Raw genomic sequence first — 26,298 nt, forward strand, 5'->3', positions numbered from 1 at the left:
CTACGGAGAGCGTGATCACACAGTCGCCTGGAACAGCTGATGCTCTCACGCATGCCTCAGTGTTGCTTGCCTCGAAGCGAGCATAGAAGTGATTTACCTCGTCTGTAGGCTCGTGTCATTGGGCAACTCGTGGCTGTGCTTCCCTTTGTAGTCTGTAATAGTTTGCAAGCCCTGCCTCATAAGAGGAGCGTCGGAGCCGGTGTAGTATGATTCAATCTTAGCCCCGTATTGACGCTTTGCCTGTTTGATGGTTCGTCGCAGGGCATAGCAGGATTTCTTGTAAGCTTCCGCGTTAGAGTCCCGCACCTTGAAAGCGGCAGCTCTACCCTTTAGCTCAGTGCGAATGTTGCCTGTAATCCATGGCTTCTGGTTGGGGTATGTACGTAYWGTCACTGTGGGAACGACGTCCTCAATGCACTTATTGATAAAGCCAGTGACTGATGTGGTGTATTCCTCAATGTCATCGGAAGAATCCCGGAACATGTTCCAGTCTGTGATAGCAAAACAGTCCTGTAGTTTAGCATCTGCTTCTCATGACCACTTTTTTATAGACCGAGTCACTGGTGCTTCCTGCTTTAATTTTAGCTTGTAAGCAGGAATCAGGAGGATAGAGTTGTGGTCGGATTTACCAAATGGAGAGCTTTGTACGGGTGATCTAGAATTTTTTTCCCTCTGGTTGCACATGTTGATGGAAATTTGGTAGAACTGATTTAAGTTTCCCTGCATTAAAGTCTCCGGCCACTAGGAGTGTCGCCTCTGGGTGAGTGGTTTCCTGTTTGCTTATTTCCTTATACAGCTGACTAAGTGCGGTCTTAGTGCCAGCATCTGTCTGTGGTGGTAAATAAACAGCCACGAAAAGTATAGCTGAAAACTCTCTAGGCAAGTAGTGTGGCCTGCAATTTATCACAACATACTCTACTTCAGGCGTTCAAAATCTAGAGACTTCCTTAGATTTCGTGCACCAGCTGTTGTTTACAAATATGCACAGACCGCCCACCCTCGTCTTACCGGAGTGTGCTGTTCTATCCTGCCGGTGCAGCGTGTATCCCGCTAGCTGAATATCCATGTCGTCATTCAGCCATGATTCCGTGAAACATAGGATATTGCAGTTTTTGATGTCCCGTTGGTAGGATATTCATAATCGTACCTCTTCTAGTTTATTGTCCAATGATTGCACGTTGGCGAGTAGTATTGACGGTAACGGCAGCTTTCCCACCTGCCTTTTTCGGGTCCTGACCAGGCATCCGGCTCTGGTGTGTGTACAGCAGCAGAGGCTATGTTGTTCTCCAAAGGCTGCACAAGTGTTTTTGTCTGTCATTCTGCTTTAGTAGTGTACCTAAAGTCTACTATTCATAAACAGTATATGCTACAGTATGCTACAGTATACTCTCTCTCTCTCTCTCTCTCTCTCGTCTGTTCTCGGTCTTTAGTAATGCACACAGCACAGTGGTTGCTACATTCTTTCATCTTTGTCCTTTTTCTTCAGTGGTGCACCTGTATTGCCCATTAACAGTAATAGCCAATTCCCCTTATTGTTTTCTCTCCACCCTCTGTAGTTGCTCACAAACAGTACCACAGGGGTAGAAAACTATTTTCCTGGAGTGCTGCAGGTACTGCAGGATTTTGTTCCAACATAGGCACCACATCTGACCAACTGAGCTAATTGATCAGTTCAGTGATTGCCTAAATTCAACACACACAGAACATGGGTAAATTGCACTGTGAATCACAAACAGTAGCACATGGGTAAATTCCACTGATATACATGTCTTTGATACATTCTCTCTTCTATGTCTCTTCTTCTTCAGTGGTGTACATGTGCTGCTCACGGGACACTTTCCGGATGCTGATGGTACAGTTTTGGAGGGAGGGCTTGCCCCCGGAGGACTATGCTTTCTTCTTCATCGACCTGTTCGGCCACAGCCTGAGGAAGCGTCCCGCTAGGCCCTGGTACAGAGGAGACGCAGACGACCACGCCGCTAAGAAGGCCTTCAGGGTGAGAGGGAGATGACAGAGGGATGGATGAGGGAGGTCTGTAGGAACGAAGGGAGGGGTAGATTGAGTAGGGGGTATAGGAGATGAATTTAATGGGATTTAGTGGGGATGGCATCTTTGGGTCCGGGAAAAGCACTTTAATCGGATGTATTACTGTCATTACACTGCAGTTATGAGTGAGATTTGACTGGTATGAAGGAGGGATGAGAGAATTGTTTTATTTTATTTAACTCTACTTTTACCAGATAGCCTAATAAAGAGGAATGTAGGGGATATAGGAGAGGAATTTAGTTGGATACTGTACTGTAGTTATAAGTGATATTATAAAGGCAGGGAGGGTAAATGAGTGATGACTGAGCAGTAGATAAGAGAAAAAAGGCATCAGTCATGCAGCTGTATTGGTAGGTAATGAGAGGTACATGATACATTTTGAGAATATTATGAAATAGGACGTTTTATCGCAAGTTCAAGGAAATAGCACTAACCCAGTAAAAAATTGGAGAGTGGTTGCCTAAACATGCATCTTTTTTTCTGTGATATATATATACCTTTTTCAAGAGAGAAATGGATGAGAGACTAAGGAATGAGGAAAAGGAATGACTGAGGAACAAAGGACTATGGCAAAAATGTAACCAAACATACCAGCTGTAGCGTATCTTCCATTACACTGTCAGATAGAGTAACACTGAGTGAGGAATACAGGGTGTTAAGCATTCAGATGACTTGTCTTGATGACAGTACCCAGACAGCAAAACTATTACGGCCCAAATCCAGTCCACATCTACAATGTTACAGCCAGTTATAACTTGGTATTTCGGTCAATTAACCCAAGCTACTCCATTTTCCCGGCATACTAAACCATTTGACAAAACAAACTTGCAGAGTGAATTGAAGTTATGTTTGTCTCTCTGGCGGACAGATGCAAATAGATGCAAGCTGCACCACACTACTGGGGGAAAAACGTGCATCTCAAGGGGTAGGCCAGCTTTGTACAGCGCTGTCAGCATGTTTTCTCACCCTAAATAGCCATGTACTGTAGTCTGTACTGTAAATCAAATATTTTTCACTCCTTCACAAATAAAATCTAAAGCTTCGTTAGCATACTTACTGTGTAGTACACGCTTACAAAAAAGGTGCTAACTGGAACCAAAAAGGGTTCTCCTATAAGGACAGCCAAATAACCTTTTGGAACCCTTTTTTCTAAGAGTGTACAGCATAAAGTTTGGTAGGATTGTTAGATTTTTGCAGAATGCATGCTCTGAACATTATCGCCACATTCCTAAATTACAGCCATGTTTTTACTCACAAGCTCGTGGGAGATCGGGCCCCTCGTCTTAGAAGTGTCATATGTAGCACAGAGCCTATTCGTCATACATTCCTAATTATTACATCGATAGAATATGTCTCACGTCCTGAGCATTATAGATTGCCTAAATGTATACAGCCATGTTAAATGACTAGTTACTTGGTCTATGGACAGTATGTACAGTTCAGCGGGTAATCTTTTGATTGCCGTCTACAATACAAGAAGAAGAGTGAGCAAGAAAAATGAATAAAAATAGATCGGAAAATTGAAAGAAGGCAGCAGCATGTCACAAAGATGTAGTGAATGTTTTGAACATGTAAAAATATAGGAAAAAGGAGAAAAGGATGATGAGTCGGAAGTAGGGTAGGGAAACAGTATCCACACTAGCATACCACTTAACCTCCTAGACTAGAGTCTAAGCCTCTAGATGGCGATATGTACTAACTTATGGAATTGTTTTACGATGGTAATTTGCCTACCCAGACTCCTTGCTCTGGCTAAACGCTACACCACACCCACGGACGTTAGTTTCTCTTCATCAATGACTTCCTTCTCAACGATTTCTAGATTGAAAACACATTCTAGTCCCAAAAACCGATGGGTTGGGCCAACTATATTAATTTGGGGACAGGTTGAAACACACATGAAACATTTATGGACATTTAGCTAGTTTGCTGTTGCTAGCTAATTTGTCCTGGAAAATAAACATTGGGTTGTTATTTTACCTGAAATGCATATAGTCCTTTTTTTTTTTGCTGGATCTTTGTCGAATTTTGACCCATGTTGAGTCATACAAAATATTTTCTAGTTTGTTTTTCTCCTTGTTCATTCTTCTTTTTCTTAGGATTTTTACAATTTAAAATATATCTGTGAGCAACAATGAACGAAGTTCATAGGATGTCAGAAAGGACACAAGATCAGTTGGATAACAAAGCAGGCACTCTATCGTGTAGGAACTACCTTCCTTTATGTGCCATCATGAGACAAATACAAAATCTGGAGTGAATCTGACTATGGTTCATGAAGAGAAAATTATTTTGAGAATTAGCATTACATATGCAAAGAATGAGTTGCTAGTAGTTTCCTTGTTTTTCAAGATGGCAATACCAAATTCATTGTGGTTTTTGAAGTATTTGTAGCATATCTTAGCATATGTACTAATATGCATCTTCTAGAATAGTGTAGCCATCAACGTTATTTTCACAATTTCTTTAGGGACAATTGTGATGAGTTCAAAGACTAAATTTGGAGTGAATCTGACTTTTAGTCCATGAGAAGATTTTCACATAATCAAAAGTGAATTGTTAATAGTTTCCTTATTTTTAAAGATATCAATGCCAAACATGGTTCATCATGGTAATGTCTTTGACGATCCTAAAAAGTTCCAAGTGTTAAGTTGATTTACAAAGGAGTGGATTTACAAAGGATTTAAATGGACATGTAAAATCCGATTTCCTGATTTATCAATAACTCAGCTATCTCTTAACCAATGCCATAGCTCAAAATAAGTTAAGAGATTTACCATGGTCATACATACTGAATTTGGTGTTATTTGAACTTGTGTTTTTCAAAGATTTTCCAAAAGTTCCAAGATGGAGGAAAGTCTGTCCTGATGGACCTTATGTGTTCTTGAGGCAAATTTGTTCAGCATGAGGAAAGACCGCTACATGCAATGTTCCAAGTCTCTAGGTCATACAGGGCGGTGGATATGAGGGTTTAAGTGAGACTGCTTATAACAACGCCACCTATTGGCCAATTGGTGCAATTATTATTATTTTTTTTTTCACAGCTTTGCTGTGAACCCCTAATTACAATGAGACGGAGGAGTTGACGAGTGTTTGTACAATATCTAACATGAGACTATGGCAATGTGTATGTCATAATCTATATGTTATGTTATTGCCTTTTTCTGACTGGTTGTCATTCATTTTTCTTGACAGAGTGTGAAGATCCTGACCTACAAAGAGCCACAGAACCCAGAGTACCTGGAGTTTGTGTCCAACCTGAAGACGGACGCATTGAACATGTTCAACTTCACCGTAGAAGACTCACTGGTAAGTGGGGATGGCTGATTGGTTGCTTGACTGGTTTGTTGGTTGATTGACAGGCATTGGGAGGTCAGAATTTTTTTAAATGTATTTTATTTCACCTTTATTTAACCAGGTAGGCAAGTTGAGAACAAGTTCTCATTTACAATTATTACAAAATACAATTGCGACCTGGCCAAGATAAAGCAAAGCAGTTCGACACATACAACAACACAGAGTTACACATGGAGTAAAACAAACATAGAAAAATAAGTCTATATACAATGTGAGCAAGTGAGGTGAGATAAGGGAGGTGAAGGCAAAAAAAAGGCCATGGTGGCGAAGTAAATACAATATAGCAAGTAAAACACTGGAATGGTTGATTTGCAGTGGAAGAATGTGCAAAGTAGAGATATAAATAATGGGGTGCAAAGGAGCTAAATAAATAAATACAGTATGGGGATGAAGTAGATTGGATGGGCTATTTACAGATTAGCTATGTACAGGTGCAGTGAATTGTGAGCTGCTTTGACAGCTGATGCTTAAAGCTAGTGAGGGAGGTAAGAGTCTCCAGCTTTAGTGATTTTTGCAGTTCGTTCCAGTCATTGGCAGCAGAGAACTGGAAGGAGAGGCGGCCAAAGGAAGAATTGGCTTTGGGGGTGACCAGTGAGATATACCTGCTGGGGCGTGTGCTACGGGTGGGTGCTGCTATGGTGACCAGTGAGCTGAGATAAGGCGGGGCTTTACCTAGCAGAGACTTGTAGATGACCTGGAGCCAGTGGGTTTGGCGACGAGTATGAAGCGAGGGCCAGCCAACGAGAGCGTACAGGTCGCAGTGGTGGGTAGTATATGGGGCTTTGGTGACAAAACGGATGGCACTGTGGTAGACTTCATCCAATTTGTTGAGTAGAGTGTTGGAGGCTATTTTGTAAATGACATCGCCGAAGTCGAGGATCGGTAGGATAGTCAGTTTTACGAGGGTATGTTTGGCAGCATGAGTGAAGGATGCTTTGTTGCAGAATAGGAAGCCGATTCTAGATTTAATTTTGGATTGAAGATGTTTAATGTGAGTCTGGAAGGAGAGTTTACGGTCTAACCAGACACCTAGGTATTTGTAGTTGTCCACATATTCTAAGTCAGAACCTTCCAGAGTAGTGATGCTGGACGGGCGGGCAGGTGCGGGCAGCGATCGGTTGAAAAGCATGCATTTAGTTTTATTTGCATTTAAGAGCAGTTGGAGGCCACGGAAGGAGTGTTGTATGGCATTGAAGCTCGTCTGGAGGTTTGTTAACACAGTGTCCAAAGAAGTGCCAGAGGTATACAGAATGGTGTCGTCGGCGTAGAGGTGGATCAAAGAATCACCAGCAGCAAGGGCGACATCATTGATGTATACAGAGAAGAGAGTCGGCCCGAGAATTGAACCCTGTGGCACCCCCATAGAGACTGCCATGGATGGGCAACTGGCGGCCCGCTGGCCCCCCTTCTGTAGGCCCGCTGACCAATAAAAAAAATCTAACCAAAGAATATTTTGGAACTCAGTCGTGGCCTCAACTTACTGTTGAGAGTTATAACAATATAATACAATAAAAGGTTATAATAATAAAAGGTGCAATTTCAAAATTTGGTTGTGCATCAGCAGTCACTCAATTATCCCATGTCAGCAAATTATTTTTTAGATTGATACGTTAGTCTAGCGGCCAGCTATCTAAACGTGTAGTAAGCATGGTCGAATCCCCAACCGGGGTGGGGCTCATTGATCATCAGTTATCATATTAAAAACAGCTAAATCTTTCCCTCAGCCCCATGGCAAAATGTGTAGAATTACAATTTTTTTGTTTTAGTCTTCGCTGTCATGAAGGGGATTGCTAAAATGTTTTGCTCGCAAGGTGGGTAACTGGCTCACTGTTACCGATGTGGGCCCAAACTGTACCGCCTCTACCTGCCTTCACAATGCATGACCTTTCAAAGGCTGTTGGGACAAGAGGCTGTAGAATTTTCATGATTTTCCCTCAGTCCTAATGAATCTCATGGTAAAAAAACATAGGTAGGTCTATTCTTTGCCAATACGGATGTTCTGCAATGTGATGTGTGTAACACTAGTCCTTAAATGGTATTTGAATCGCAACCGTAGATATGGAATATTGTCATTTGATGCACCATTGTCAACGATTTAATTCGGTCCTATGAGGATTGGACGGAAAATTGTACAATAGACTGCTATATTAATTCCTCATTGTCCCCACTACAGATCATTGGGTTGTCCCATTCCATCTACAGGGTTTACTGGATAAATGTTGCTTGTATGAGTTATTCAGGGCAGAGCATGCCATTTAAGCTTCTGGTGACTTAAATGGGGTGGTTAAGACTCTGGCCCCTCATATATCAAAAAACACCTTCACAATTTCCTTTACCCTCTCTTTTCTCCTCTCCCACTCTTTCTCTTTATTTAGATAGTTTTGCTCTCTCTCTCTCGCTCTCTCGCTCTCTCGCTCTCTCGCTCTCTCTCTCTCTTCTTTCCTGTTCTAAAACCAGCTGTAATTATTTATATAAAGGTGAAGATTGGAGTCTATGCTTTGAATCTACACCCTTAGAAAAACCAAAACGTTTTTTGGGGTTGAACCCTTTGAAGAACCCTTTTTGGTTCCAGGTAGAACCCTTCTACCTGGAACCCAAAAGGGTTTTTACCTGGAACCAAAAAGGGTTCTCCTATGTGGACAGCTGAAGAACCCTTTTGGAACCCTTTTTGTGTAGAGAATTAACATTCTGGCGTTTTGCCTTCTGGCTCTGGCTGGATTTGCTAGTATAGAATTACCTTAATTACCAGTATGCAAATATCAAACTGTAAGTATAGGTGTTGCATTTTTAAACTCCAGTATTTTAAAGTCAGTCAGCGATCGCTGTGGGACATCTAGAAATGGTAATTTCCTTGCACTTGGTTTGCACAATCCCTAAGTATGATTGTCAAGTAAAATTACAACTTAATTAGACTGTTGTCTTGCAACAGATTTAGATGTTCCACTTAAATGCTAAATTCTGCATGTTGGGACATGCAGTTCTGGTAACCATTGCTATAATAAATGGTTAGCTATGCATTCATTAAAAAAACAGTGTTATTTTTGGCTATGCTAATATAGTATAGGTTATAGAACCGATAACAAGCTCTCAATGTGATATACTGTACAGAAGCATCTTCCAGAAATTAAACTTGGCTGAATGCCAGTGGCTTACTGCTTTTTCTGTCTCTGAGAATCCTGGTGTTGAAACAGACAGTAGTAGCATTCATGAATCTCATGCGTCACCCTGTTTTCTAAGTGGATTATTGGGCTTGCTAGAGTGTATATTTTCCACACAAACCTGGCTTTCGATGGATGAAGTTATGCCACAGGTCTTTTTACACTGCAAACAGGGATTTATCTGTCAAATAGAGCATATTGAGTTACATATCACCCCTTGGGAAGATTTTGGGGATCTTTTTTGGTGTGTGGCATCATGTTTTTTATGGAAAATAACAAACTGTTGCTTTATAGCCACTGCTGGGTTCAATGTCAGTGAGCTAAGGTTGTTGGAAAGTCTCTCACAGACTCTCATAAGCATGGTGGGGCTGAGCTAATTCGAGTGATAGGGCTGTGTGTCACACTCCAGTGTCTCTAGTCTCAGCCCAATCAATGGCCCCTCAGTTAGGAAGCTAGCGAGCTGGTCACTAATTAGCGCAGCAACAGTCCAGGAAAGGTAGAAAGTTACGCTTCCCCTCTCATTTGGCACTTAGGAAAACTTGATGATATCCTAATTGCCATAGCAACACGGATCCGATGTAGAAATGTCAGCCATTATTGCACAGTGTACTTGAACAGCCCTGCTTATTACACTAGGAGACAGGGGTTAAAGTTCAGGCTAAACATCTATGTGGATTTGTCAGCTCGTGAAAGCAGTTCCATGCATCTTTAGATCACATTGCATTTGTGCGGTAGACATAGTAAGTTTCACCTAAATACACAAATTGAAATGTCTCTATGAACATTTTGTAAATTACACGGTTTGTGCAAGACATTCATTGTGTGAAACCATGTCAAGGTATATAAATGATGTTATTATGTTTGAGTTGTGGGTGGTAATAGAGTGATTGTGAGGTGTAGGGGGAGTGTGGGTGTAGAGACCTGCCTGGCTAAAATTCTGGGTTTTCCTCTGTAAGAGAGCTTAAATTGGTACTCAACGTCCCTAGGTGGTGCCTGCTAAAGTGCTGAACGAGAGATGTGGGGAGCAGGCGCTCCACCTTTATTTGAGCCAACGAGGGATGGAGTGTGGGGACGGTTGTTTGCTCAGGGGCCAGCTCATGTACCTGTGTCTGTCTGTGTCTCCCTACCTGCCTGTTAAAGGTCCAATGCAGCCATTTTTTATCTCAATATCAAATCCTTTCTGGATACAATTAAGTACCTAACTGTGATTGTTTTCAATTAAAATGGTAAAAATAAACAAAAATAGCTTCTTAGCAAGAGCAATTTCTCAAGCAAGAATTGTACTAGGACTGTCTGGGAGTGGCCTGCAGACTAGCAGTTATTGGCAGAGAGGTTTGGAACTCTCTTTCTTATTGGTCTATTAACCAATTTACCGTGATGTCACCAGACAGGCCAAAACCCCATCCCACCAAAAAGTTCTAACACTAAAAGGGCATTATCGTCGTTTTCACAATTTCACAGTATTATTCTAACTTTATAGTGTGGAAGAATGTATAAAGCACAGAGAAATCACGTTTTTGACTGCACTGGGCCTTTAAGCCACATTTATGGTAGAAAGGTGGCGTCCTGGTGAGTCACAGACACAATTCTGTGCAACTCCACTGTGGCCAACACCTACTTCATTTTGTCTGCTTTGCCATCACATCTGTCTGCAACTCACCAGGACGAAACTTGCCTTTTCTAACATAAATTTGGCTTTTGTCTGTCTGTCCGCCCGTTAGTCCGTCCGTCTGTCCTTCTGTCTGTCTTTTACCAGTGAACAGCTCTCTCCATATCCTAAGCTTTATTTTTCTCTCTTCCATGTGTCTGTACTGGGCTTGAATCAGTCCACCTGGCCACTGTTTTTGGCATATTAAGTCTTTCAGCCCCCCAACACTTTAAATGCCCATATTGGAAGTTATTTTTCTCACCCCTACAACTAATTCTGCATGCTTTGGAGATTCATTATAGATTCATAGTTTCATTATTAAACTCCTTCATATCTTCATCTCTTGTTACCTGTGGGCAACAACGGCAGCATCTGTCAAAATACCTACCACAGCACGAGTCACTAAAATCCAATCACTACTGTACTTATTGATAATACACACTGAATCCCACAACATGTACAGAGTAAAAGGTCAATTTAAATAGAAACAGACGGAGAAGAGAACTGGCTAAATACGCATAATGTTTGTTTATATTAAGCTTATGTTTGATTAATGTATGAAGGAATAGTTGGTTGGTTGGTTGGTTGGATGGGTGGGTGTAGAGTTTGTCGGCAATGTTTTAGCTAACATTGCTTGGATTTTATGGTTTGCTGGTGGATGGGTGGGAGGATGGATGGATGGATGGATAGATGGCTGGCTGGCTGGATGAACGACAGGTAGCCTTGTGGTTAGAGCGTTGGACTAGTAACCGAAAGGTTGCAAAATCAAATCCCCGAACTGACAAGGTAAAAATCTGTCATTCTGCTCCTGTACAAGGTAGTTTACCCACTCTTCCTAGGCCGTCATTGTAAATAAGAATTTGTTCTTAACTGACTTGCCTAGTTAAATAAAGGTAGAATAAATGGACATACAGTCAAGTCCAGAATTATTGGCACCCTTGATAAAGATGAACAAAAAGACTGAATAAAATAAATAATACAAATTGTATCCTCCCAAAAACATTTTTATTTTAAACTAATACAATTGCTCAGGGAAAGGTCCTGGGACTCTTCTTAAAGGTCAATGGCATCATGAACCTTACCCAGTACCTGGACATTTTAGCCAAAAACCTGTTTGCCTCGGCCAGAGGGCTGAACATTGTAGGCAAGTGGATCTTCCAGCAAGACAATAACACATACAAATCCACAAAGAAATTGTTAATTGACCAGAAAATCAACATTTTGCAATGGGCATCACAGTCTCCGGACTTGATCTGAAAAGATTGTGGAGGAATGGTCTAAGATCCCTCCCAAAGTGTTCTGTAGTCTCATAAAACATTTTAGAAAAAGTGTCAGTGGCGTTATCTTCGCAAGGTGAGGTATTGAAAGGTATTGAAAACAGGGGTGCCAATACATTTGACCCCTATCTTTTTAAGATAAAGAATTATTACTTGTTAAACAAAATCTCTTTCTCTGACATTTTTCTTTAGCACACGCTATAGCTCATTATTTCTATTATTTATTTCATACAGTCTTTTTTTCTCATCTTTTATCAAGGGTGCCAACAGTTCTGGACCTGACTGTAGATGGCTTGAATTATGATTCAGTGAAAGATACGAAGCTACTCAGAGGATATTCCAGTGGACTGTGCCATTTACAGCGTCGTCAAGGTTCATTTACAGGGCTTCTCCAGCTGTCCCAAGTCCGCAGTGGGAGGTTAGACATATTTCTAACCACAGGGGAATAGGATCTATTTCTCCATGTCTGAGTGGTGTTGGGATATGGCCAATTTTGGCCCAATGTAAATCAAAGCTCCTAGTCTGGGCTCTAACTCAAACAAATACAGGTTTTACTTATGAGCCTGTGTTAGGCATTCTGTAATAGTTCATATTTATAGTTACACAGTTACATTCGGGGCCAGTAAATAATCCCTATGTCAGCGTGAACTCTTTCAAGGTCCATTCAAGACACACAGTCGTGCTTACAAACACAGAGTAACATACAGGCTTGACTCTGGCTCACACACACACACACGCACACAAACATGTAGACAAACACACACACACACACACACACACACACACACACACACACACCCTTACACGCACAAACAAACACACTGTTATGGATACTCTCAGACACACTCAGACGTGTGTCTGAGAGAGGTAGAGGACTAAAAAGTGAATGGAAAGATAGACAGGTAGAAAACAAGTAACAATAAACAGATGAAGAGGAGAGAACAGCAGATGGTATGAGAGTGGATATAACAAGATTTGATGACGATCCTCCTCCCTCCATCTTTCTAGACGAACCTGATAGCAGGAGGCTTCTATGACGGGGTAATGCTTTACTCTCAGGCCCTGAACGAGACCATGGCCGAGGGAGGGGGCCGGCCGCGAGGGGACATCGTCACCAAGAGGATGTGGAACCGCACGTACCACGGTGAGTCAATGCAGATACACACACACAAACAATGCCCGTATCAATACAATATTCCAAACTTATTTTGCAGTAGTGCCATACCATCCATTTGAAATTATATGGTTGTTTTTGGTAAGATCACTATTTAGCTCACTTTAAGGCCTGTGCATTGGACAGAAAATGTCACCCATCATCTGTACACTTTTGGAAAAAAAGGTGCTATCTAGAACCTAAAGAGTTCTACCTGGAACCAAAAAGGGTTCTCCTATGGGGACAGCCGAAGAACCCTTTTGGAGCCCTTTTTTCTAAGAAGTATACATATAGCTTACACAATGAGATAGATGCCACAATATGCTGTACAAAATATTATAATAACATGATATTATTATGTGATTAATCCCACATAAAAAATACTATGGTATACAATGGTATAAATACTATAGTATTCACTGTAGTGTTTTTGAGAAATTTACTGTAGTATTCACTGTAGTATTTACTGCAGTATACAGTAGCATTTATAGTTAACTATAGTATAAATAATGTAGTAAAATATAACTGTAGTATATACTATATTATATACTGGGTGGTTCGAGTCCTGAATGCTGATTGGCTGACAGCCGTGTTATATAATGGCAATAAGGCACTTCGGGGGTTTGTGGTATATGGCCAATATACAACGGCTAAGGGCTGTATCCAGGCACTCCGCAAGAACAGCCCTTAGCCGTGGTATATTGGCCATATACCACACCCACTCAGGCCTTATTGCTTAAGTAATTAATGTAGTGTTTTTGCAGATTGTAGTATACTGCAGACTGTAGTATATACTGTAGTTTTTTCAGACTAGTATACTGTAGTGTTTGCAGACATTAATCTATTATTTACCATAGTGTTAATATCTTTGACTTAGAAATGGAGTCTTTCTCCTTTTATTTGATTTAACTAGGCAAGTCAGTTAAGAACAAATTCTTATTTACAATGACAGCCTAGGAACAGTCGGTTATCTGCCTTGTTCAGGGGCAGAACAACACATTTTTACCTTGGGGATTCGATCTAGTAACCTTTCGGTTACTGGCCCTACTCTCTAACCACTAGGCTACCTGCTTCCCCAAATTCCTCCTTGAGGAATTAGTTTTATTATTACTATTTTAATTGAACCTTTATTTAACTAGGCAAGTCAGTTAAGAACACATTCTTATTTACAATGATGGCCTACCAAAAGGCAAAAGGCCTCCTGTGGGGACGGGGTCTGGGATTAAACATTTAAAATAAAATAAAAATATAGGACAAAACACACATCACGACAAGAGAGACACCACAACACTACATAAAGAGAGAACTAAGACAACAACATAGCATGGCAGCAACACATAACACAGCATGGTAGCAAACATAATGGAGAAATAATAAAATAGCACATTTTCCATAACCTGTAAATCAAATCAATCAAAATCCAATAAAATGGAATGTTATTGTGTCACATGCTTCGTAGAAAACAGGTGTAGACTAACAGTGAAATGCTTACTTACGGGCCCTTCCCAACAATGCAGAGAGAAAATGAGAAAAATAATATCACAAGGAATAAATAGACAAGGAGTAACGATAACTTGGCTATGTACACGGGGTACCAGTACCGAGTTGACGTGCAGGCTGCGAGGTAATTGAGGTAGATGCAGTATGTACAGTGCCTTCAGAAAGTATTCACACCCCTTGACTTTTTCCACATCTTGTTGCGTTACAGCCTACCTTTTTTTAATCACTGGCCTACTCACAATACCCCATAATGTCAAAGTGGATGATGTTATTAGAAATGTTTAAAGGATGTTATTAGAAATGTATAAAAAATGAAAAGCAGAAATGTCTTGAGTCAATAAGTATTCAACCCCTTTGTTATGGCAAGTCGAAATAAGTTCAGAAGTAAAAAATGTGCTTAACAATTTGCATGCTCACTCTGTTTGCAATAATAGTGTTTAACATAATTATTTTATAACTACCTCATCTCTTGTACGCCACACATACAATTATCTCTAAGGTCCCTCAGTCGAGCAGTGAATTTCAAACACGGATTCAGCTACAAAGACCAGGGAGGTTTTCCAATGCCTTGCAAAGGATGGCACCTCTTGGTAGATGGGTAAAAAAAAAAGAAGCAGACATTGCGTATTGAGCATGGTGAAGTTATTAAAAACCCTTGTGATGGTGTATCAATACACCCAGTCACTACAAAGAAGCAGGCGTCCTTCCTAAATATTCCAAAACATGCATTCTGTTTTCAACAATGCACTAAAGTAATACAGCAGATGTAATTAATTTTCTGTCCTGAATACAAAGTGTTATGTGTTGTATTGGATTTGCATCCCTAACATTACTGAGTACCACTCTCCATATTTTCAAGCATAGTGGTGGCTGCATCATGTTATGGGTATGCTTGTAATCGTTAATAACTGGGGAGTTTTTCAGAACAAAAAATAAATGTCACAGGCAAAATCCTCTGGTTCAGTCTGCTTTCCACCAGACACTGGGCGATAAATTCACCTTTCAGCAGGACAATAACCTAAAACACAAGGCCAACTCTACACTGGAGTTGCTTAACAAGAAGAGAGGAAATGTTCGTGAGTGGCCGAGTTACAGTTTTGACTTAAATCTACTTTAAAATCGGTGTCAGTGTCTAACAATGATCAACAACCAATTTGACGGAGCTTGAAGAATTTTGAAAGGAATAATGGGCAAATGTTGCACAATCCAGGTGTGGAAAGCTCTTAGAGACTTACCCAGAAAAACTCTCACGGCTTTAATGGCTGCCAAAGGTACTTCTACAAGTATTGACTCAGGGGTGTGAATACTTATGTAAATGAGTTATTTCTGTATTTTATTTTCAATACATTTGCAGCAATTTCTAGAAACATGTTTTCACTTTGTCATTATGTGGTATTGTTTGTAGATGGGTGAGAAACTATAATTTAATACATTTTGAATTCAGGCTGTAACACAACAAAATGTGGAATAAGTCAAGGGGTATGGATACTTTCTGAAGGCACTGTAGATATAGGTAGGGGTAAAGTGACTAGGCAACAGGATAGATCATAAACAGTAGCAGCAGTGTATGTGATGAGTCAAAAGAGAGTGTAAAAGGGTAAATGCAGATAGTGCGGGTAGCTATCTGGTTATCTTTTTAGGAGTCTTGTGGCTTTGAGGGTAGAATCTGTTCAGGGTTCTGTTAGTTCCAGACTTAGTGCATTGTTTTTAGGGCCTTCCTCTGACACGGCCTCGTATAGAGGTCTTGGATGGCAGGGAGCTCCCTTAGAAAAATGTGGCACTGGACAACGTTACCGGGAAGATTTAAATTAGGGCGTCCACCCACTGTGCTCAAAATGACAGAAATCACATTTAAATTATGGTAACAGAACATGCAACTAATGTAATGAAGCAGCCAATCAAATGTCATTTTCAAACATTTGCCAAAATGCAATTCACGGGAAAACACCCGTTCTAAACAGCGCACCTGATAGCGGTTCCATATGTGACAGATGAAAATCTCGTTTAGAAACTTAGAAAGAGGGGTAATCAAAAAATTCAACAACTAGGATGGATTGCTAAAATGACTAGGATTGTGCCTTTGGCTTCTGGAAAACTAAATAAAGTTGATATGAAAATCAATAGAACAGGAGAGAAAAAGCATAGCGGATCCAATAGGGAAGTAAACGGAAATCAATTTGCCAAAATTATATTATTACTCCTGTCTTTACAGAAATAAATAAAATAATACACAATACTTCACCAGAAAGCATGACTTTGCCACAGAGGAAATGAGAATCATAAGCTTCTTTCTAAAAATATCTGTGGATTGTTTCAAATCCCAAGCTCGTAGACCTATGCCTATTTTGGAAGCCCGCAATTTGGTCAGCGTGCATGACGATAGAAGACCTAGCTGATTACTGAGTGGTGGCTGTCAGTGAAAAGCATCTAAAATATGTGTGAAGATAATGTGTCTTGAGTATAATTTTAAATGTTGAGACAAGAAGGGAGGGATGTGTGGCGAAGATACAGTGCATTCCAAAAGTATTCAGACCCCTCGACTTTTTTCATATTTTGTTACGTTACAGCCTTACTCTAAAATATATATCTTTTTTATCCCTCATAAATCTACACACAATACCCCATAATGACAAAGCAAAAACTAGGTTTCAGAAATTTTAGCAAATGTATTAAAAAACGGAAATATCACATTTACATAAGTATTCAGAACCTTTACTCAGTACTTTGTTGAAGTACCTTTGATAGCGATTACAGCCTCGAGTCTTCTTGGGTATGACACTATAATCTTGGCGCACCTGTATTTGGGGAGTTTCTCCCATTCTTCTCTGCAGATCCTCTCAAGCTCTGTCAGGTTGGATTTGGAGCGTCGCTGCACAGCTATTTTCAGTCTCTCCAGAGATGTTCGATCAGGTTCAAGTCTGGGCTCTGGCTGGGCCACTCAAAGACATTCAGAGACTTGTCCCGAAGCCACTCCTGCGTTGTCTTGGCTGTGTGCTTAGGGTCGTTTTCCTGTTGGAAGGTGAACCTTCGCCCCAGTCTGAGATCCTGTGCGCTCTGGCGCAGGTTTTCATCAAGGATCTCTCTATACTTTGCTCCGTTCGATCCTGACTAGCTTCCCAGTCCCTGCCGCTGAAAAACATCCCCACAGCATGATGCTGCCACCACCATGCTTCACCGTAGGGATGGTGCCAGGTTTCCTCCAGACATGACGCTTGGCATTCAGACCAAAGAGTTCAATCTTCTTTTCATCAGACCAGAGAATCTTGTTTTTCATGGTCTGACAGTCCTTTAGGTGCCCTTTGTAAAACTCCAAGCGGGCTGTCATGTGCCTTTTACTGAGGAGTGTCTTCTGTCTGGCAACTCCACCATAAATACCTGATTGGTGGAGTGCTGCAGAGATGGTTGTCCTTCTGGAAGGTTCTCCCACCTCCACAGAGGAACTCTGGAGCTCTGTCAGAGTGACCATCGGGTTCTTTGTCACCTTCCTGACCTAGGCCCTTCTCCCCTGATTGCTCAGTTTGGCCAGGTGGCCAGCTCTAGGAAGAGTCTAGGTGGGTCTAAACTTATTTCATTTATGAATGATGGAGGTCACTGTGTTCATGGGAACCTTCAATGCTGCAGATATTTGTGCCTTGACACCATCCTGGCTCGGAGCTCTACAGACAATTCCTGAGACCTCATGGCTTGGTTTTTGCTCTGACATGCACTGTCAACTGTGGGACCTTATATAGACAGGTGTGTGCCTTTCCAAATCATATCCAATCAATTTCGAGTATCATAGCAAAGGGTATAAATACTTATGTAAATAAGATATATCTGTTTTTTATTTGTAATACATTTGCTAAAAAAATCAAAAAACCTGTTTTCGCTTTGTCAGTATGGGGTATTGTGTGTAGATTGATGAGGATTTTTTTATTTATTTAATAAATTTTAGAATAAGACAAAATGTGTAAAAAGTAAAGGGGTTTTAATACTTTCCAAATGCACTGTATAGGCGAATCTCTCTCCAGAATGGCTCAGCTGTCCCCCGCCAATTCTTGCGCATTCATTGTTCCATTGTGTGAATTATTTTCCCTTTGTTTTTTTTCAATCAATTCCCCATTACATATGTCACCAGTAGTCAATGTACCCTTAATCCCTGTCATTTGGTTACATTAATTTCTGTTAATGCATGTATTAATCACAGTCATTTACTGTTCTCATTCTCGGAGTGGAAACGTTGTTACAACCTGCTACCCTTGTGAGAAACAAGTTTTGATTTATTTCATAACCAACATATATGAGACTTGTACATTTTTTCATTGTCTTTTGTTTGGAGTGCACCATGTGAGCAATGAGCATTTGTCTGGTTTCTCCTTCCTGATAATGTTTAGTATGTGGAAATGTAGGAAAGTGTTTTTTTTTTACATCCATTACGAATGATAATATATTAATTCTATAGTTCCTCACAGTAAGCTATTTGAAAAATCTTTCCAACAATCTCCACCTCGATAATCACCAATCCTCTGTGAAAGAGAAATGGAAGTTAAAGGCCTAGTGCTGCATTTGGCCTATAGGCTATGAGTTCCATGCACTCATTTCTTTAGCTGCCAATGGATCACGGTGTATCAATGTGTCCATATGGCAGAAGCTGGTGATATCGCATTAGTTGACTTTTAACTTTTAGATTTGTATCATTTTTAGTCAGATTTGTATGATTAACCACATGATTGACATGAAACTGTTCCACAGAAATGCGTATGTGAAAATCATAACTGGCATGCAGAATGGTAGAAATGGTAGGAGTGGCATGCAGAATGGTAGAAATGGTAGGAGTGGCAGGCAGAATGGTAGAAATGGTAGGAGTGGCATGCAGAATGGTGGAGTGCATGCAAAAAATGGTAAGAAATGGTAGTAGTGGCAGGCGATGGGTAGAAATGGTAGGAGTGCAGGCAGAATGGTAGAAAATGGTGGAGTGGCATGCAGAATGGTAGGAGTGGCAGGCAGAATGGTAGAAATGGTAGGAGTGGCATGCAGAATGGTAGAAATGGTAGGAGTGGGCATGCAGAATGGTAGGAGTGGCAGGCAGAATGGTAGAAATGGTAGGAGTGGCATGCAGAATGGGTAGAAATGGTAGGAGTGGCATGCAGAATGGTAGAAACATGGTAGGAGTGGCAGGCGCGGTTTTCTAGCGGTTAAGAGCGTTGGGGCCAGTAACCAAAAGTTTGCTGGCTTGAATCATGAGCTGACTAGGTGAAAATTGTTGATGTGCCCTGAGTAAGGCACTTAACCTAATTCTCTTGTAAGTTGATCTGGATAAGAGCGATCTGCTAAATGTGTAAATGTAGGATGAACTGTAAGCTTCCCCAAACTTGAAGTCTTTATAAAATAATTGCCTCCACGTCCATGGTCGGATTTTGCTAAAAGCTACTTTGAAGTAAGATAATATATTCAGGGTTCAAATAATTAAGTATGTTTTCAAAATGCATACTGCTCCAGCTCACATTGTAAAGTGGTCGGTGACACACTGACCACCCTGCGCTTAATTGGTGAATGGGAGAGCGTGCTTCATTACCAGTTGAGAAATATAAATAGCAGCTCAGCTTTGAAAAGCCAATTCTTTAACTACGTAGAAATCCAGTTCAAAATAGTCTCTGTATGCAGTACTGTCAGCGTTGGTATGAGGGTCGGGAGACAGGCGCAGGATGCGTATTTTTTTTTTTTAATTAAGCCAAATTACGGGTCCGTGTAAAGGCACGGGGACGGGCCAGTTGCCGCTGCCGAAGTTGCGGCGGCGTCGGATGGACCATTTGCAAGCTGCTGAAGTTGCGTCGTCGGAGCCGTTTGTGGCGGCGTTGGACAGCCAGTTGCAGCTGCTGAAGTTGCGTCGTCGGACGGACCCGTTGTGGGCGGCGTTGGACGCCTGTTGCAGCTGCTGAAGTTGCGTCGTCGGACGGATCGTTGTGGCGGCGTTGGACAGCCAGTTGCAGCGGCTGAAGTTTGCGTCGTCGGACGGACCCGTGTGTGGCGGCGTTGAACAGCCATTTGCAGCTGCTGAAGTTGCGTCGTCGGACGGACCGTTGTGGCGGCGTTGGACAGCCAGTTGCAGCTGCTGAAGTTGCGTCGTCGGACGGACCCGTTGTGGCGGCGTTGGACAGCCAGTTGCAGCTGCTGAAGCTGCGTCGTCGGATGGATCTGTTGTGGCGACGTTGGACCGCCCTGTTGCAGCTGCTGAAGTTGCGTCATCGGACGGACCCGTTGTGGCGGCGTTGGACAGCCCTGTTGCAGCTGCCAAAGTTGCGGCGTGGCCGGACGGACCAGTCGCAGAGTCGTCGGACAGGCCATTCCCGCTGTCTCCCTTAATGATCGATTATTCTGTCACGTTGGTACAGTATGAAGAGATTCGGGAGACAGGTGCAGGAATGCTTAATAGGGTTTTTTATTAAGCCCAAATGACGTCGTGCCGTATTAAGGCATGGGGGCGAAGACCAAATCAACACTATACAAAACACAGGGTTGAAACCCAAACAAAAGCGCGAGGAGTACCTTGAATAAATAACACACGCGCACAATGATTAACACACGGGACGAGATCCGTAATCATCTGCGCAATCCACAATGGCACGAAAGCCCAAAACAAACAGCACGGGTACTCACACAACCAACGAACATAGTAACAATACTCAACACCACCATGGTGAACAAAGGGCACATATATACAAATACAATCAGTGGGAATAGGTGTGCGTAATGAAAGTTCTGAAGGGATCCGTGACAAGTACGCATGTAATAGTTATGTGGGATAAATTAGATAGGACTACATGATGACTAATGAAAATACACACAGGCCAATTTAATTCCACAGAATTATGCAAACTAACCTACAGACCAATAAGCAAATCTATTTACATCGACTGGTATTTCCATCAATGAATAAACAGCATTATTTTGCAATGGGATTTTCTTCTCCCTGTCACGTTAGTCAGCAACAATTTTAAATACCAATTTTTTTCAAATACCAGTTAACGGAAACCCAGGTATGTATGGTCACTGTGGGGATGACGTTGTCGATGCACTGATGTGGTAAACTGCTCAATGTTATCTGATCAATCCTAGAACATATTCCAGTCTGTGCTAGCGAAACAGTCATGTAGCTTAGCATGCACTTCATCGGACCACTTCTGTATTGAGGGCGTGTTTCACTGGTACTTCCTGTTTTCAGTTTTAGCTTGTAAGCAGGAATCAGGAGGATATTGTTATGGTCAGATTTGCCAAAGGGAGGGTGAGGGAGAGCCTTGTATGTGCTTCTGTGGGTGGAGTAAAGCTGGCCTAGAGTTTTGTTGCCTCTAGTTGCACAGGTGACATGCTGGTAAAAAATAGGTCAAATGGATTTCAGTTTCCCTGCGTTAAAATCCCTGGCCACGAGAAGTGGCTGCTCTAGATGTGCATTTTCTTCTATGCTTATGGCCCTATACAGCTCATTGAGTGTAGTCTTAGTGCCAGCATCAGTTTGTGGTGGTAAATAGATAGCTACAAAAAATGGTAAATACTGTAGTATAGTCTGCAGCTTATCTTGAGGTATTCTAACTCAGACGAGCAAAAACGTGAGACTTCTTTAACATTAGAGAGCACCAGCTGTTGTTAACAAAGAGACACACCCCTCCCTCGTTCATCTTACCCGAGGCTGCTGTCCGGACTTGATGATGCATGGAAAAACCAGCGAGATGTAAATTAGGAGCCCGTCAGAAGCTCGTAAAATGGCTGCTATATACTGCGGCACCATTTTCATAGGTAGGTAGGATTTAGGTCTAAACAGATAGTCCAGAGCTTCTGCTCTTTTCTATAACCTGTAGGGAAGGTAATACAGTATATGATCTATACTTGGCATGTTCAGTAGGTTTCTCACTTATGGGTGGCAGAAATTGGGATATAGGGGAGGGGAATGGGCAGGGTATATGCAAATTGTATACTGTAGTATTTACTATAGTTAAAAAAATGTAATATTTTTGCGGAATGTAGTGTTTTTATTCGGATAGTACTGTAGTATTTTCTATAAACTGTAGTATTTTTTCATGTGGGTAGCAAACTGGGCTGTAATTGGGTACATTTTCTAAATAGACTAATCCAGTTACCTAGGCATTATCTGTGTGAAGAAAAAAATCAAATGACACACTTCAAAGTGCTTAAATGTGCAAAAAATCTGATAAAATAATTTAAAGTGCAGTAATTGGAGGCCTGCAGTGACCACACACTGTCAGGGCTTTCAAACGTTGAAATGTTAGTCTACTTCTCACAGTCAGTCTTTGTATCAAAGCGCTACTTCACTCTGCACCCTGCACAGCATGGAAGACCACCCCTTTCCATTCCCTGTCTCCATAACAACAGTCTAACCCCCACACACCCCGACTACCCAACCCCCACCCCACCTCTAAAACTGATTACGCTGATGACTGTAGAGCACACATAAGCTCCTCTCGCTGTCCCCAATAAGCACTAACCAGCCAATCAACGGGTCAAAAGGCAATTTAAGCATTTATAGAACGTTCAATATCAAAGATGTCAGTGCAGGCACACACACACAGAATGTATAATCACCTGTATTTGTGAAGAGTTGACATCGATGAAGGGAGGATATTGAACTAATGCATGCATGTGTGTGCTGGCGACTAACTAAATGTCAACTTGTAGAACAAATCATCAGGGCCAGCCCTAGCCTTTTTGAGGCCCTAGGTGACATTTTGTTGCCCCCACCCCCACGGGGGCAAAACAGACCCTCCAGGATACTGCAATTCTGTGATCGCACGTCAACAATTTCCTACATATTATGCAAGGGATTGCAAATTTGGGTAACACTTTACTTAACACCTAGCGTCATAACACGTTATGACACTGTCATAACCATGTCATAATATGTCATAACAGCTGACATAACTTGTCATAACCTTACCATAATATGGTCATAACACTGTCATGACCAATATATTCAAACCTGTCGTGACATATATTGCTTTATTTTATGGCTGGTTATGACACCTTCATAATATTGTCAAAATTTATTGAAATGTGTTTTTTCCCTGCCAAGAAGTTTCCTTTCATTTGAACGTTTGTTTATTAAATCTTTTGTTTTTGTTGTAATAAATTCTTTTTTTTCATCATATTTTAAATAACTTGTGGAAAATACACTTTATGACACTGTCATGAAGCATTATGACTATACTGTGTCACTTTACTTGCACTAAGAAAATACACTTTATGACACTGTCATGAAGCATTATGACTATACTGTGTCACTTTACTTGCACTAAGAAAATACACTTTATGACACTGTCATGAAGCATTATGACTATACTGTGTCACTTTACTTGCACTAAGAAAATACACTTTATGACACTGTCAAGATGCATTATGAACGTCATAATCATATAAGCCAGATAGGCCTGCCCTTGTCAGCCCCTTTCAGAAAATGTTATAAAACAAAAAAATATACTTTTGACAGGTAGGCTATGGTGTAATGGAATGTTTTGTGGGTTTTGACACTCCTATGTAGGTTTCATAACCAGCCATAAAATACCTACCGTGGTATGTTATGTGGGGTTTTGACACTCTTATGTCGGTGTCATAACCAGCCAAAAAATAATGCAATACTGTATACAGTATGTCACAGCATGTCTAAATATATGTCATAACAGTGTTATGACCATATTATGACAGGTTATGACAAGTTATGTCAGCTTTTTAAAAGAATGACTACCTGCCTAAATGACTACTGCCCCGTAGCACTCACGTCGGTAGCCATGAAGTCCTTTGAAAGGCTGGTCATGGCTCACATCAACACCATTATCCCAGAAACCCTAGACACACTCAAATTTGCATACCGCCCCACAGATGACACAATCTCAATCGCGCCACACACGGCCCTTTCCCACCTGGACAAAAGGAACACCTATGTGAGCATACTGTTCATTGACTACAGCTCAGCGTTCAACACCATAGTGCTCATAAATCCCGAGGACTAAACACCTTCCTCTGGAACTGGATCCTGGACTTCCTGACGGGCCGCCCCCAGGTGGTAAGGGTAGGTAACAACACGTCTGCCACGTTGATCCTCAACACGGGGGCCTCAGGGGTGCGTGCTTAGTCCCCTCCTGTACTCCCTGTTCACCCACAACTGTGTGGCCAAGCACGACTCTAACACCATCATTAAGTTTGTTGACTGCACAATGATGGTAGGCCTCATCACTGACAAAGATGAGACAGCCTATAGTGAGGAAGTCAGAGACCTGGCAGTGTGGTGCCAGGACAACAACCTCACCCTGAATGTGAGCAAGACAAAGGAGCTGATTGTGGACTACACGAAAAGGAGGGCTAAACACGCTGCCATTCACATCGACAGGTCTGCAGTGGAGAGGGTAGAGAGTTTCAAGTTCCTTGGTGTCCACATCACCAACAAACTATCATGGTCCAAACACACCCAACGCCTTTTCCCCCTCGGGAGATGGAAAATATTCGGCATGGGTCCCCAGATTCTCAAAAAGTTCTACAGCTGCACCATCGAAAGTATCCTGACCGGTTGTATCACCGCCAGGTATGGCAACTGCTCGGCATCCGACCGTAAGGCGCTACAGAGCGTAGTGTGTACGGTCCAGCACATCACTGGGGCCAAGCTTTCTGCCATCCAGGACCTACTCTACCGTTCAAACGTTTGGGGTCACTTAGAAATGTCTTTGTTTTTGAAAGAAAAGCACATTTTATGTCCATTAAAATAACCTCAAATTGATCAGATATACAGTGTAGACATTGTTAATGTTGTAAATGACTATTGTAGCTGGAAACGGCTGATTGTTTATGGAATATCTACATAGGCGTATAGAGGCCCATTATCAGCAACCATCATTCCTGTGTTCCAATGGCACGTTGTGTTAGCGAATACAAGTTTATAATTTTAACTTCAATATATCCACATCATTTTCCTACCTCATGATGCCATCTATTTTGTGAAGTGCACYAGTCCCTCCTGCAGCAAAGCACCCCCACAACATGATGCTGCCACCCCCGTGCTTCACGGTTGGGATGGTATTCTTCGGCTTGCAAGCCTCCCCCTTTTTCCTCCAAATATAACGATGGTCATTATGGCCAAACAGTTCTATTTTTGTTTCATCAGACCAGAGGACATTTCTCCAAAAAGTACGATCTTTGTCCCCATGTGCAGTTGCAAACCGTAGTCTGTCTTTTTTATGCAGGTTTTGGAGCAGTGGTTTCTTCCTTGCTGAGCGACCTTTAAGGTTACGTCGATATAGGACTCGTTTTACTGTGGCTATAGATATTTGTGTACCTGTTTCCTCCATTCATCTTCACACGGTCCTTTTCTTGTTGTTCTGGGATTGATTTTCACTTTTCGCACCAAAGTACGTTCATCTCTAGGAGACAGAACTCCTTCCAGAGCGGTATGACAGCTGTGTGGTCCCATGGTGTTTATACTTGTGTACTATTGTTTGTACAGATGAATGTGGTACCTTCAGGCATTTGGAAATTGCTCCCAAGGATAAACCAGACATGTGGAGGCCTTGAAATACATCCACAGGTACACCTCCAATTGACTCAAATTATGTCAATTAGCCAATCAGAAGCTTCTAAAGCCATTACATAATTTTCTGGAATTTTCCAAGCTGTTTAAAGGCACAGTCAACTTAGTGTATGTAAACTTTTGACCCACTGGAATTGTGATACAGTGAATTATAAGTGAAATAATCTGTCTGTTAACAAATGTTTGAAAAATTACTTGTGTCATGCACAAAGTAGATGTCCTAACCGACTTGCCAAAACTATAGTTTGTAAACAAAACATTATTTGTGGAGTGGTTGAAAAACAAGTTTTAATGACTCCAACCTAAGTGTATGTAAACTTCCGACTTCAACTGTACATGTACAAATTACCTCGACTAACCTGTACCCCCACACTAACCTGTACCGGTCATTTAATTTGTTTTGTTTTTTAAACTTTCATTTATTTAGTAAATATTTTCTTAACTTTCTTAAAACTGCAAACTTGTTTGTTAAGGTAAGCATGTAGGTAAGCATTTCACGGTAAGGTCTACACCTGCTGTATTCGGCGCATGTGACAAATAGGTTTGATTTCATTTTGATTTCATTTTGATTTCATTTGACTTTAGGTGTTGAGTAA

General features: G+C 41.4%; 1 protein-coding gene across 1 annotated transcript in view; it reads left to right on the forward strand.

Annotated features, from left to right (window-relative positions):
- LOC111954835 (atrial natriuretic peptide receptor 1-like) overlaps window positions 1-26,298 on the forward strand; it is a 124,554-nt gene that overhangs the window by 22,260 nt on the left and 75,996 nt on the right. Inside the window, 3 exon segments of the mRNA XM_023974743.2 lie at window positions 1,809-1,996; window positions 5,242-5,355; window positions 12,495-12,628. Coding sequence (XP_023830511.1) covers window positions 1,809-1,996; window positions 5,242-5,355; window positions 12,495-12,628 — 436 coding nt within the window.

Source organism: Salvelinus sp. IW2-2015, linkage group LG30, assembly GCF_002910315.2.
Source record: "Salvelinus sp. IW2-2015 linkage group LG30, ASM291031v2, whole genome shotgun sequence".
Taxonomy (NCBI): domain Eukaryota; kingdom Metazoa; phylum Chordata; class Actinopteri; order Salmoniformes; family Salmonidae; genus Salvelinus; species Salvelinus sp. IW2-2015.